The 13,920-nt window shown below is 39.4% G+C and overlaps 1 protein-coding gene across 1 annotated transcript in view; it reads right to left on the reverse strand.

Annotated features, from left to right (window-relative positions):
• Positions 1-13,702, reverse strand: part of VRK2 (vaccinia related kinase 2) — a 46,368-nt gene extending 32,666 nt beyond the window's left edge. Inside the window, exons 1-5 of the mRNA XM_009586392.1 lie at positions 13,567-13,702; positions 2,394-2,449; positions 1,800-1,869; positions 879-966; positions 632-740 (exon numbers count right to left, since the gene is read on the reverse strand). Coding sequence (XP_009584687.1) covers positions 632-740; positions 879-966; positions 1,800-1,869; positions 2,394-2,449; positions 13,567-13,702 — 459 coding nt within the window. The remainder of the gene's footprint in view (positions 1-631; positions 741-878; positions 967-1,799; positions 1,870-2,393; positions 2,450-13,566) is intronic.
• Positions 13,703-13,920: the final 218 nt, after the last annotated feature.

Consider the following 13,920-nt stretch of genomic DNA (forward strand, 5'->3'; position numbering starts at 1 on the left):
AGAGTTCCTCTTCCTGCAACTTAGGACCATTGCCTCTACTCCATTTGCTGTGCACCTCTGTTCAGTAATAGCAATCTTTCACAACACAAATGATATTACAAAGGAGCACGTATACAATCTTCCGTTAGTATGTTCCAGTCACAGATTTCAAAACAAAACTGGTATTTGCAGACTAGCCTGATCCTGGCCTGTACAATCAGTGTGTTCGGCAAACACACTGAATATTTTGTATTCAGGCATGCAATTGTGAACTTTGACAAATATGGATGTCTAATACAATACCCTTCAGACATTGGGAAAAAAAAAATCAATACATGTTAAAGCATATGAGAATAGGCTTACACATCTCAGTCTAGACACACATTTTGAAGTGGATGGTCTATGTTTTAACCTATTAGAAAAAATTTTGATTTGAGCCCACCAACTTCCAGTCTGCAGGGTGTCTTGATTTTCTACTTAATAGTTGTTTTATTTAAAAAAAAAAAAAAAAAAAGAAATAAGAAAATACATAGCATTTACATGTTTAATTCTAAACTCAAGAGCTACCTAAAGGAACTATATTAGAAAGATAATTTTCTAGTTGAACTCAGCAAGTTTGAGACATAACGATTTCCTCTCTCTCTGTACATACCATTCGTGCCCCAAGTTGCAGAACAGTCTCCTTCTTAAATCTGCTTCCACAATCTTCAAAGATTCTTTGAAGGTCTTCCCCCAGTCTCTCCATCACCATGAATCTATAGCTACCAGGAAATATACAAAAGGGAGGAATCCTTTAAGACAAGACTGCAAGTTTGTGTCAGATTGAAACGACTTATCACCATTTTGTTGAAAATGGATCTTCAGTCAATTTAAGGCTTAGTTACAATTCATCTTATTACCTTTTTCCCTTGTACTCAGCCAAGCCTGATCCCCAAAACACTGGAATTCCTAAGCATCTTATTTTTTTGAGATTCATCCATTTTCTTACTGTAATAATAATAAAAAGATAACATTGGGTTAAAGGTAGCTAGAGAATTTTGGGTTTGGTGTGGGGGTTTTTTGTTGTTTTTGTTTTAGCTATCAAGCCAAGACTTTGAATGAAACAATGAAACAAATAAGACTTACTTGGCAGTTTGTCTAGCAACAATTCAGACCATAACTTTACTCTGAAGTTCTCTACATTCTGCAATACAAGAAGCAGTTTTTTGTTCTAGCAATGTGGAACTTTGTTCCCTTAGAAGGCAGATAAGCAATTATCAATAGCTGAAGAAATAATTCCTTTAGAAGCTCTACTTCATTCAATACAGAATGCTTCAAGCTATCAGAAGTGCTTACATCTACCAGCAATCTAAGTCACCTAAAGTCTTTACGACAGTTCCCATGAATAAATCACATCCATGCTTAAGTGTCTGCAGAATCAAGAGCCTTGATTACTACTAAATCCTGTGATGATTACACAAACTCTTAGCTCTGCACATGGAAATAGTTACTAGCAGAAATACAGCCACCAATTAGACCATGCTGTACCTCTGTTCTAAGGCTGGCCTCTCTCTGGAGTCCATTCCTTTTTGTGCACTTTGAAGTGTGCACATAATAAATTTGGCACACTTCTGTTCTCCCTTCTGATCAGAAAGGACAAGGATGACATCCAAGTAAAGAAACCTACAGCAAACTAAAATTATTCTAGTACCAACTAGGATTAGTTCAATGTATATGAAATGAGTTGGCTATCAAGCTCTAAAGCAACAGTTCTTACTAGAAGTAGTTAAACCCAAACTTGTTCTTAAATCTGCCTGAAGCAGAACTGATATATTACTTACTATGCTCTTGTTTTGCAGCCCTCTGGTAAAATTTCAGTTCAGAAAATAGGGGGCCATTTTCAAGATATTCCTGTTGAGAAATGAATAAACTTAGTATCACAAAATGCATTAGAAAGACAACAGTTTCTACAGAAAAGTGTATGAAAAATTCAAAGAGGATGAACCCCCTTTTTCTTCCCACCTCCCATATACCGTGCCATCTGAAATGTAATTTTAGTAAGTAGCTAAAAACAAAAGTTGTTTAGCAACACATTTTCATAAACAACACAGATTCTTTCAGGAATTATTTAAGACACTATTTTCAGAAATATTGTAGATTGGGTGTGTTTAAGTTCGTAGCTTGATTTTCCTTACTCAACTGTTGAGGGCAGTAATCAAGGAAAGGAAAGAATCAAGTCAAGGAAATACTGTGTGTCATGGAAATGCCAAATACATCCCCAAGCAGGGAAAGTATATCAAGATATAAAAAAAAAAGGAAAAAAAACCAAAAGCCTCAAGCATGCAATACAGACCCAATGCTGAAAATAAGGATAGATAATTGAGAGAAAGAACTGCATACAAGTTAACAATTTAGAAATGAGATCTACACGTTACCACTTTAATTACATGCACTGCATCATCTTCTACAGGAACATGAATTTGAGGGGAAGCTGCAAAATGAGAAAGAGAGGGGAATCAAGCTGTATGCAACAAAATATAATTGCAAACAAAGATCAAGCTAACATTGCATAAGGTGACCAAAAAAATACACGACAAAGATACCCAACATTTTGTCTGAATTCCTGCTTTTGAAGGTCAGAGTTTTGCCAAGTTCAAAGAAAAAATAAAACGAAAACACCACACACACGCGGAAGTTTTAATCAACAAGTACAGAAGCAATTTTAACCCACATTTACAGAACTCTCTCCCTCAATGCTAATTAAGGAGTAAGCAGGATGTCCCCATTGCACGTTTGCACCACAATGAGGTATTCCATTATGACAGACTATGTTTAAGTCATTCCAGTCAATCGGATAACCTCTGTATTTGGTTGCTGCCAATCCACTGTCGTGACAAAGACACCACTTAAAAGTTATGACCTACATTATGCCTCTAGACAGGATTGTCTGCTTACTTCTATTACAAATTAATTTGGCCCTAGGACCTTGATTTCTATTCTGACATTATTTAGACACTGGCCTAAGTTAGGGATAGCACAGCCACCACCTGTCTAAAGGGGAGATGAGGGATTGTGCCTCTTAGTGCAAGTAGGTATTTCAAAACAATAATTGACCACATGTGCCAATTACAGCCCAGGAGACAGAACCCCTCTGCACAGACAATGCGATCCTATTTTCTTCTGACCCTGAGAGAACTATCAGTTCTCTCTGATACTACTGAAGCTACATGGAGCTACACTGGGATTAAAATTTAATGAGACTAAATCACCTTTTAGAATCATCACTGAAAAAAACTAAAAAGAATACAGTTCCTAGGAAATAAGTGTCCCTTTCAAACTTCTTATAATGATCAAATACCAACAACAGTCCAGGTGTGAAACACTTCAACTATCAGCACACACAAAAATAGACTACTTTTATCCGCATAATAAAAATCAAGTAAACTTGGATCTAATCAAACCATCCAAGCTTACATTTTTTGATGGTCAGGGCATAAAAATATTTTTACAATGGACAGACTCCTTCAGCTGCCATCTTCCTTCAATTCTATTCCGCATCTGGGTTGCATCTGGCAGCATACACATCTCAAACACCCACAGGGTCCCCACTGCCTTCCGCTTGACACTTCCCCATGTGAATACTTCTGTGCTAATAACACATTAAGGTAAAATGTGCATATCCTAAAACAGTAGCTCTGTGAACTATTCCATAGACTCAAACGAGTAGCAGTCACATTCAGAATACAACTTAAAACTATCATACAACCAGGAAGGAAATTTTGGTAAACTTTGTTCTTACCATATTATTGTACTGAATTGGGAATTAAGGCACAGGTGCTTAAGTCTTTATCTTTCTCTGCCACATGTAGACTGTGTTAATAGCTGAAGACATTAGTTTAAAGGAACACATCCCATGTGTTTTCATTGTATTCAACAATATCACATCATCCAAACAGAATTAGATGTGCTCCCTTACTGACATAGATCAGAAAAGAGCCTGTGTGTAAGAAAATGTATTTTAATACTAAGTTACTTAAGAGAGGTTTGATAGGTATAGAGAAGTATCAAATTTAAATGTATTTGAAAGAGTCTGATCTAACTTCCCTGTAGACATCTTGACATTTTATAAAGAGAGGCCTCATTCATGGTAATCTGGAACAGACAGTAACAGCTGTCAGGGTAATGAAGAAGAGCAATTAACGGGAGCTAGCCCAGCAAAAGGGCCTAACCCCCATGGTTCTTACACTATGACAGTGTGGATACTTTTTGGAGTCACACTGAAAGAACATCCTGAAGAAAAATAAAACGAAAACTAACTGGCAATGGTTACAATGTGAAAAGGGAAAAAAGTCAGACAAAGCTCAACAAGATACAGGAACAGATGCTCCACAAAATGAGTAACATGACATTCAAAGCTACAAAAGGAGAAATGGTATTATTGTTTTTACTGCACTTACATGAAACAAGGCATAACATTGACAATGAATAACACTCTAAACTTCTTACACAGATAATGCTTAGACAATTAATCTTATACATACAGATAAGCAGAAGTTGCATGTGTACTTTCTGTTACATCATTTTAATTAACCATTCATATATCAGGCAGCAATACTTTAGCCGCAGCTCAGAAATAAGACAGACTATTTTTTGTCCATAAATAAACATAAATGGTTTTTAAAAAATTGTCTCATTACTATGTATAGTTACTTAACAGACTGGAAAGGCTCCCAAGGTTTAACAAACAGTCTGATTACATACCTCATAGACCACCACCACATACTCTCCTGCGAGTTTAGCTCATAGTTAATTACTGTATACTCGTAATTAGCCATGTGCTAGCCTCGTTCTGTGTGGTAGCACATGGCTATTTATAATATTACAACCAGTTAAATGCTAGACTGCAGGACAGTAAGCAGAGACCCTGCAGGAGAGCAATGCTGATAGGCAGGAGGTCTCTGATGGCATATAAGTACACACATAGAGTACCAGGAGCACTATATGGCCAGATTATATTTGCAAAGGATATCTTAAAATAGCATAACAAGTGTGAGAGTTCCCAGTTTACAGTTTATGTTGCTTTTATCAACTAGAGACACACAACCTCCTTACATTTGGGGGGAGGGGTGTTGATGTATGCACACAATCAAAACCATTGTCTGCATAATTGTTAACTGGGAACACTGGCACAAGATGAAGCTGTGTAGGGGGCTGTGGCTGTTTCTATCTCATGCCAAGAAGAGTCTCACAAAACATTTGCAAAGGGCACAGCTCTATTTTCCCTTCCTCCCCTTCAACCCACAATCGCAGCTACCATGCCAGTGAAAAGCGTATGAATTTGAAACGCACTCTGAAATAAAGCAATGCAGCAAGATTCACATTCTTTGCCAGAATTTCCAACTGTTGTGCCTACACAACACAGCAAATAACTTACCTCAAATTAACCCATGTCCAGAATTCCCTAGTTTCACCCAGGCACAGCAGTTACGGTCTTATCATCCACTTTAATCGTGAATTTCATCCGTTTTGTTGCTGAGTGCCACAACCTTAATTAATGTAGCTTTCTAAATGTTAATAAGACATGGTAACAAAAGGGTGTTTCTGGATGGCCTGCGATTTCCTACAACCACACAGCACAATTGCATGCAGTCTGACAAAGAAACATGCCAATTCTATTTGCCAGTTCAAACGTGCTTGTTGTAGTTTTAGCAGTTAATTTGTGGCAGTCACATTTGGAATATGGTGAAATATTTTCAATGGCTCTCACAGAACCAGTTTTGTTGACAAAGTTTACACAGTGGAAAAGAAAACAGCATTGATTTGGCAGTTTGAAAAAACATCCCTGCTCCTGTCCACAGCTGGTGTCTTTGCCACTGCTGGATATTTTGAGAATATATTTGTTTGGGAAACATGAATAAAATTATTTTCAGAAGTTCTTGGGTTGCTAGTATTTTATTTGTGCTTTGTTTCATTGGTTAACTATTCCTGAAGAGTGATATTATCAGCTTAGTTTCTTTCAGAAATAAAAACTAATCTCAAAAATACCACACTTCGAAGTTACAGGCTACCTAATAAAAAAAGCTGGGAAAATTCTGACCCTGTTTAAGTCAAGCCAAGAGCTCTTAAATTCAATGGCTAACAAACAGGAGGGAATGTTGCTCTGAGCATCTAACAATAAAAACCGATCCAAGTTGCAGGAATATAGTTACTAAAAACAAAATGTACACAAATAAATAAAAAGTAGCATCTGCTATTTAACACACAACTTCAAGTATTTCCTACATATGGATGGTACTAAGACAAATACTTAAAGGCGAACAAAGCACATTGCTTTCCCCCTCCACCTTCGCAATACCCAATATTTCCCAAGAATTGAAACATTCAGTGCTTGAAGGGTGTTTGCAGTTCATTTTTAACATAGCCTAAGGAAGACCTGCTTCTCTGCTCATATTGTTACTTTAAAGATGCATCATCATCATTTCCTGGACAGACTCTTTTCTGAGCAGTGTTTATGAATAGGTTTTTTTCTAGATTCTTCTTCTAGGTAGCTTTATGAATTTTACAAATTACATATACATAGCCCTCTGTACCGTGCTTGTGAAACCATCTTCCACAAGACCTAACTAAACCGTTTTCGGTAGAAAATGGTGCTCAACTGCTAAACTGTTTTGCAGATAACCGCAAATGCCTCCAAGTTAAGAACATTCAGTTCTGGTAGGAAATTTCACTACATTTCTTACTCATCTTTCTATGAAACCTTAATCTTGATTCACTAGAGCCAAAGTTTTGTATTCCACAGCAATGGAAGCCACTGTTTGACTTTCAAAGTTAATTACTCTAATCTGGAATAGGTATAACACATCCTTTAACCCCAGGCAGAAAAGCTATGCATGGTCTGCTCTTACAGCACTCTCAGATGGGAGTCCAGGCCTCTAATATTTAAAACTTGATGCACAAACTGTTTTCTGGCAAGATTCTGCTCCAGCCCATCTGCTAGTCTGACATGGTGCCCACTCAGAAGATACTATGCCAGTTTGAGTGGGGTACAGGTGCCAAAGACGGCTGAAGGGAAGTGCCCTCCATAAGGCAACAGGTGCCCTATCTTTCATCCAAAGCTCTTCCTGTTACCATATCACACTGCTCAGAAATACATCCCCCCACTCAAAAAAAAAAAAAAAAAAAAAAAAAAAAAATCAAACCTGCATTCTTGACTTTCTAACTTTCTAGTTTTACTTGGCATGCCAGGGTGTCGGTCCCTGACCAGAACTCTTGCAAGGTGGACTAATAAAGAGCAAGACAATGGCTCCCAAATCACAGGTCCATACATGGGGGGGGGGAGGGAGACACCAACACGAAAACAAACCACAAAATCCAACACATTATGTGGCAGAACACTGAAGTGTATTCTTGACTTTCTAACTTTCTAGTTTTACTTGGCATGCCAGGGTGTCGGTCCCTGACCAGAACTCTTGCAAGGTGGACTAATAAAGAGCAAGACAATGGCTCCCAAATCACAGGTCCATACATGGGGGGGGGGAGGGAGACACCAACACGAAAACAAACCACAAAATCCAACACATTATGTGGCAGAACACTGAAGTGTAATAGTAATGATCTCTGCAGACTTTGTAACAGGCTTTAGACTACTGTGTAAAAATTAGTTATACTTTCAAAGTTAAGACTTCTAGCTTACAGAGGACCAGAAAGAAGAGGGAAGATTCAAGAGGAAGCAGTCACCAGCAAGAACTCGTCGAGGCAGGGAGTATTTCCTCTTTAACACATGGAGCAGGCTGATCCTGTACCATGTGGTCAGCCCTAAGTAACCACTGAGTAGCAAAATCAGGTTAAACTTATGACTTAGTTTCCCCATAGACAGGGTGAAAAATTAGGTAATCTACTTGTTATATCTATATTTATACAGTTCAATATTAGTTACCAGATAAAAAGACTCTTTCCTCAAGTGGTGTTTGTCTGCCAAGGAATTTATTTTCACACTAGGGTTCACACCTACAGGTACAATGAGACCTTTGCTGAAATGCATTTTAACATCTGAAGTTAAGAAAAATCCATCCTGAACCAGACAGTTACTTGCTAGTGCTATTCATTACAGGGTTTTGCTACTAACATTCTTCTTTCCATTGAGTTTATAAAAATCATGCTGATCTTTCGGTATAATTTTTACTGCATTTTTAATTTGTTTGCTGCACTATAGTATTTTCAGTGAAGTTAATTTAAGCAGCTGTTGAAGTACCTCATTTCTCTAGAACCCATTGCTAAAGCCGGCTTCCTAACGCAAACCAAGGAATGAACAGTATGACAATGACAATGTGCTTCCATCAACGCTTCTCTTCCCTGACACACGTACACCCCTGCTCACAGCTATACAAACTATCCATGGAAATTACTCTTTCTGAAATAGAAACAAACTTTCTTTCACACCTCAGCCTGATTCCCAGAACACTGGGCCTCAGAACATCAACAGCAGAGTGTACTATGGTCCAAGCTTAAAAGCAGAAAAGGCCACAACCACATCTCTTCCTACCTCCACCAGCAGCAGAGCTCCCTGTGCTGCTAGTATTAAAAGACAACATTCACTCATTTAATCACTGCGCACTGCTCAAGCAGATATTCTTTGCCTCTTCTGGGAAAATGGCAGGGGCGGGGGAGGAAAAAAAGAGGAGGATAGTATGCTGGCTATACTGGTGACAGATCTCCAAGCAGGGCAGAATTATCACCGAGTATAGCTTTATCAATATGTACTTTCCTGAGCTTCCCATATTGTAACAACACACGCAAAAATAGCAGTCAAACAGCAACACATAAACACCTGCTGCAAAGCCAGCTACGAAAAATGGTTTCAAAACTCTTTGTTTTCACCTATTGCTTACAAAGTTCCATTACAATATACAGGTATAATACAAATAAAACACATTTACAATGTAATAAGTCCTATTGTAAAAGACATCATCTAACAAACAGGTGTGTACATAAATATATATATTAAAAAACAAATATTTTGCAGAACCATCAGTTTCCATGAGAAAGAAGCCTGCAAGTAGATAGTGCTGTGTACAGCAGATTTCACTGCGACAGTAGAACCTTAACAAAACTTTATGTGACCTTTCTGCATTTAAATTTTCAGTCCAAATTGTGCATTAATAAAGTGCTTGCAGCAGGACTAGAGAATGATTTATATAAAGACTGGTGTTAATTACTGACTGTGATCAGGAAGATAAATGAGAGAATGTAAGGCTCTCAGTAGCACCCTCCTCAACTGTTGCTTAATCTCTCAGTGTACTGCCATTGTTCTCCACAGGGCTACAAACTAGCCGCGAGACCACCAATATGTCACGTTCTTCCCAGGTTGCTCTCCATTCTACTCCCCCTTATCAGAGACAACAGTTCTGTCTGAGGTGCCTGACAGCAAATCAGCACCCGTAACAAAAATAAAATAAAATAAAACTTCTAACGTACAACAGCATAGTTAATTCCAGCTTATGATCCGTATTGCTCTTGCTACAACAAAAGCAATGCTTGAGAAAACATCTCTAGATGGCTTCTATTGCTTCTGACAGCAGAGGAAGCTCTCCTCTTCAGAAGCATTGGGAGGAATCAGTATTTGTAAGCATTCTGCTGCTGGATTTGTTCTGGTCAAGATAAAAATGCAAAAGGAATGCAAGGGAAGGAACGTGTCAACAAAGACACAGACAGGATGGCACAGACAGGAAAGAGAAAGAATAATTAGAAAACTTGGGAAAACGTTTGCGAGGCAGGACAGAACTTGTAGGTAGTGATAACTTTCAGTACATAATTAGAAGTTTAGAAGCCTTGCACCTGAAGAGACTATTTGCATCCTAGGGCTCAGGGTCAGTAAATGGATTTCAGCAGCTTTGATTTAGTGAACAGAACCTTCCACAGAATGCATCCCTTGTAAATCTATTTTGCAGAGATACCGTAAAATTTCTCAAGAACACTGTTATAGATTAATTGAGTATGGAGTACTTTTAATGGGGAATTAAGCTATAACAACACACATCAAAATCTTTACACCGCTACTGTAAAAATACTTATTAAAAGATACAGCCGGCAAAGTTAACCTTTACTTTTATAAAAGGGCTGTGCTGTTCATATCTGGCAAGCAGTCGAATCTGTCTCCACTCTCCTGTCTTGCCCACCTCTCTACAGCTCTTTCTGGGTTAGCTTCCCACTGAAAGTCTAGTGGTCCTCTCACACCCTGCTGTACATCCACTAAAAACTAGTCTGAACAGCACAGAGAAAGAAGGTGCCTCTCAGCACCAAGCATCCGTGTCTTACTCTCAAAGGTTTATCATCTACTTCACTCCCCTTGACTCTCAAAGGCAGCTAAACCCTTTTGCAGGACCAAGCCCAAAAAAAGCTACCGAATGGTATATTTTACATGATATAAACACGTATCAGAGATAAAGAGGTGGCCTAAACAAGAAAGCTTCAGGTCAGTGTCAATACTTGGGGACAAATCTTGCCCATTTCCTGTTTTAACTGTAGGATGAGCTATAAGGGAACTAAGCCTTCAGTTCAGTGCTACATGTAACATTCACTACCCCTTCTGAAGGAAGAGATTAAACGAACACAAATACCATTATAAAAGTGACAGCTGTATTTCTTCAGCTATGCTGTCACTTACGAAAAACCACAGAATAGTAATACCTAAGGTCCCAGATTGTATTCTCATTGTCACCTAATCCACTGACTGCTTTCCACCTCAGTTCAGTGGGAGCCAAACTGCAACAACCACCACAATATATGAAACCACCTCAGTAGTCTGAGTGATCAGGCAGAAAACTAATCAAATCTGCATGAAACTGACTGAATCCCCCATGCTAAACCACCCACAGGGTCTGGTGTGACTTGACTGCAACAAAAAACGACAGAATTATATTCCGAGTGATTCAGAAACACATTTTTTGTCTTACATGTGGAGAACTGCACCCACTACAACCTTGCCTTCTGCACTGCATCCCCAGTTCCCTCAGTCCCTCCTCTCCATAGGAGCCTTCTGCAAGCTTCTGTCTTCCTTTTCTTTACCCTTGAATGGCAATATCCACAGACATCTTAACTTCACTTCTTAGCTCATGCTAAGGTCTACTTTTCTTACGGTAAAGTCTCACATATGCTCTATGCGCAGCATCTCTCAAACATAATGAAGTGATGTTTCAAAGAAGGTCATAAAAAGCTATCAGATATATCAAAAGGAAAAAGAATGTAAATACTCTAAGGGCATTAGCCTTTGACTCCCCTGTAACTGCAGTTAGTTGAAACCCCCTATCATCCCCACTGGTTCAGTCTGCAGAGCAGTTAGGTATGTGTGAATTATATAAATTCCAGAGGAAATCAAACCAGAAACTCCACTACAGGAACCCATCAGATGCACTCCAACTACTAACAGCAACATAAGGATTCAAAACAGTTCCTTCAGACAGCCTCAAACCATGCACTTGGTGAGGAAATTCAGTGCAGCAGATCACACCAAATCTAGTCCAAAGTAAAACAAGCTCCCAAATTAAATATAGGGTAGATGTAGGGCCATAGCCATCAACTGTTGCCACTTATTCAATTCCATTACACCAAACTACCTGCAAACATATACACAGCCTTAGTTTTCTCTAGGTTCTTCAGTCTACTTTGTGGAGAAATAGCAGCAGGGGCATTTAGGTTGTTACTGAAATCTTTTTACTTCATTTACACAGGCATTTAGTGGAACAAAGTGCACTTTCCTCTTCTTTCTAAAAGCCAGTTTACACCTTTTTCCCCCCCTAGAAAGTTTCTCCACTCAAACCTGAAGCTCAGACGCAACTTAAGTCCAGATGCACAAGTAAAATTGTCCACCCTCCTGTAGTTTACAGCCACACATTAGTAGCTGGAAGAACAGTACAGCCAGGCAACCACTTTAGAGAAGCAACATCTGACCACATATGGGACCATCACACCATGAAATAAAATAACAGTCTTCAGTTGCCATTCAGTTCTTCGTGATTAACCATAACGGACATGAGGAGGAAAAAAAGAGGGAGAGGAAGAACACTTCATTGCAATATAAAATGTTCCTGAACAGCTGAAAGCAGACAAGCACCATGAGATAGCCAGACAGATATAACAAAGATCACAGTAAATCTGTTACCACGAGACCAGTGGCACACAAGTGCTACATTTATGTCTGCAAATACGAAAAGAACAAACATGCTAACCCTTCTATAGAAAACGCACACTTTTTCTCTCTACTGTAGGTGCCTGATGCTACAATTTGACACTGATGGACAACTCTTTCACCTCCATGAAACCACACTGAACCTAGCACAGCTCTGCAGATTTGAGGAGTTACTAAAGACAAAAGAATTGGGAAGGCGCACGACATATGCTGCCTGTTCTAATGAAAACTTGTCTCATTATAAAAATCTGGAAATCACACTAAGTGGAAAGCTCATGGCATAACAGTGTATTAACAGATTATTTTCCAACAAATCACTCAATATGAAGGAAACATCATTAAGAGATCAGCTGAAAAAATCCAAGAGTGGGAAACAATCAAAACTGTATTTTCCGTGACAGAAACACGCAAAAAAGAAAAGCTTAAAAAAAGAAGCTATAGCTGATTTATGCATAAAAAGAAGTCGATTTATGTATAGGAATTACTTGCTTATCAAGTTTTAAACATTAAACTCTAAATAGAGAGTTAACATGCCTCTAACTTAAAAAGATCATGTTTGGCTCCAGGGACGATGTACTAAAGTACTTCTAGATAATTCTTTACTGCTGCTTTAATACAAGCTCAATTTAGTCCGTAACAGTCACTATGACTAGTTTGCCTGTAAATGTTTGCCATGCCAAAAAAAATAAAACTACTCGTAATACTGCCTTGAAAACAGGATTTGCTCTTTCATAGAGACCAGCAATAGTAACATATATTATATCCTTTCCAGTGACCCAGAATGCTTTACAAACTGCCTTTCAGAACTATTCATTCCTTATAAAACACAGACCGAGTGAAATGCAGCAGCTTCTTCTGAAGAAAATACAGAAACATATCTAGGCTAGAGCAAATAAAGAACAGCATTTCCACCTCTGGTGAAAGACTTTAATTCAGAGGCGACACCCAGCTAACTACTGTTACTGTTATGCTTCTTGGATGAAAACTGATTTAGTCTTGGCCAGAAGATAACATTTCCAATAACTGGAAACCCAAAGCGCTCCAGAGCACAAGACTGGCAAAAGTCCAAAGTGGCAGCTCACGAAAGCATCGCCATTACTTTGAAGAGCATTGCCTGGCAGTGCTCTTCGGTAGTCTGACAGCAGCAGCCCCTTGCCTACCCCACGCAAGCTCCATAGAAAAGTGCACTAGAAGCCAGCAAACCGGGCTGGACAGCCCATGGAGAACACGCTGCACCATCAGCAACAATTTGAACAACAAGGGTGCCCAACAGGGCGCTGCAAACGTCAGAAAACCACACTTCAACACAGATGACCACCAGCATGTAAACAACGGTAACTTTTTAAACCCTTTCTGTCTTACTCATGCCAGAAAGTTACAAAGAAATTTGCAAGTCACCCTTCTAATCACCACCAATATTTTACCTAAATAGATCAAGCCAAATCCTCCCTGGCCGATCTGACTGCCCAGCCTCCAGACTTTTCCTTCAGTGTCTTTCAGGATCATGTCTCTTGGGAGAGGAACTGGCAGCTTGCCTCTGCCGTGACCCTTAGGCGGCATCGCACCTTGAGGGGGAAAAAAATGAAAGAAGAAGTTGACTTTTGTCAGAAGAAACAATAACCCTCGATGTCCTTTGCCCAACAGGCACCGAGCAGGGGGCCAGCCCTCCGCGGCCTCCCCGAGCGATCCCCCTCAGGGCGTCGGCCAGGCACCGGGAGGCTCCCCCCGCCAAAGGGCCTTTCAGTTGAGCAGCAGGCCGGGGCGCCTGACTCACAGCG

Source organism: Fulmarus glacialis, unplaced genomic scaffold, assembly GCF_000690835.1.
Source record: "Fulmarus glacialis isolate BGI_N327 unplaced genomic scaffold, ASM69083v1 scaffold5351, whole genome shotgun sequence".
Lineage (NCBI taxonomy): Eukaryota > Metazoa > Chordata > Aves > Procellariiformes > Procellariidae > Fulmarus > Fulmarus glacialis.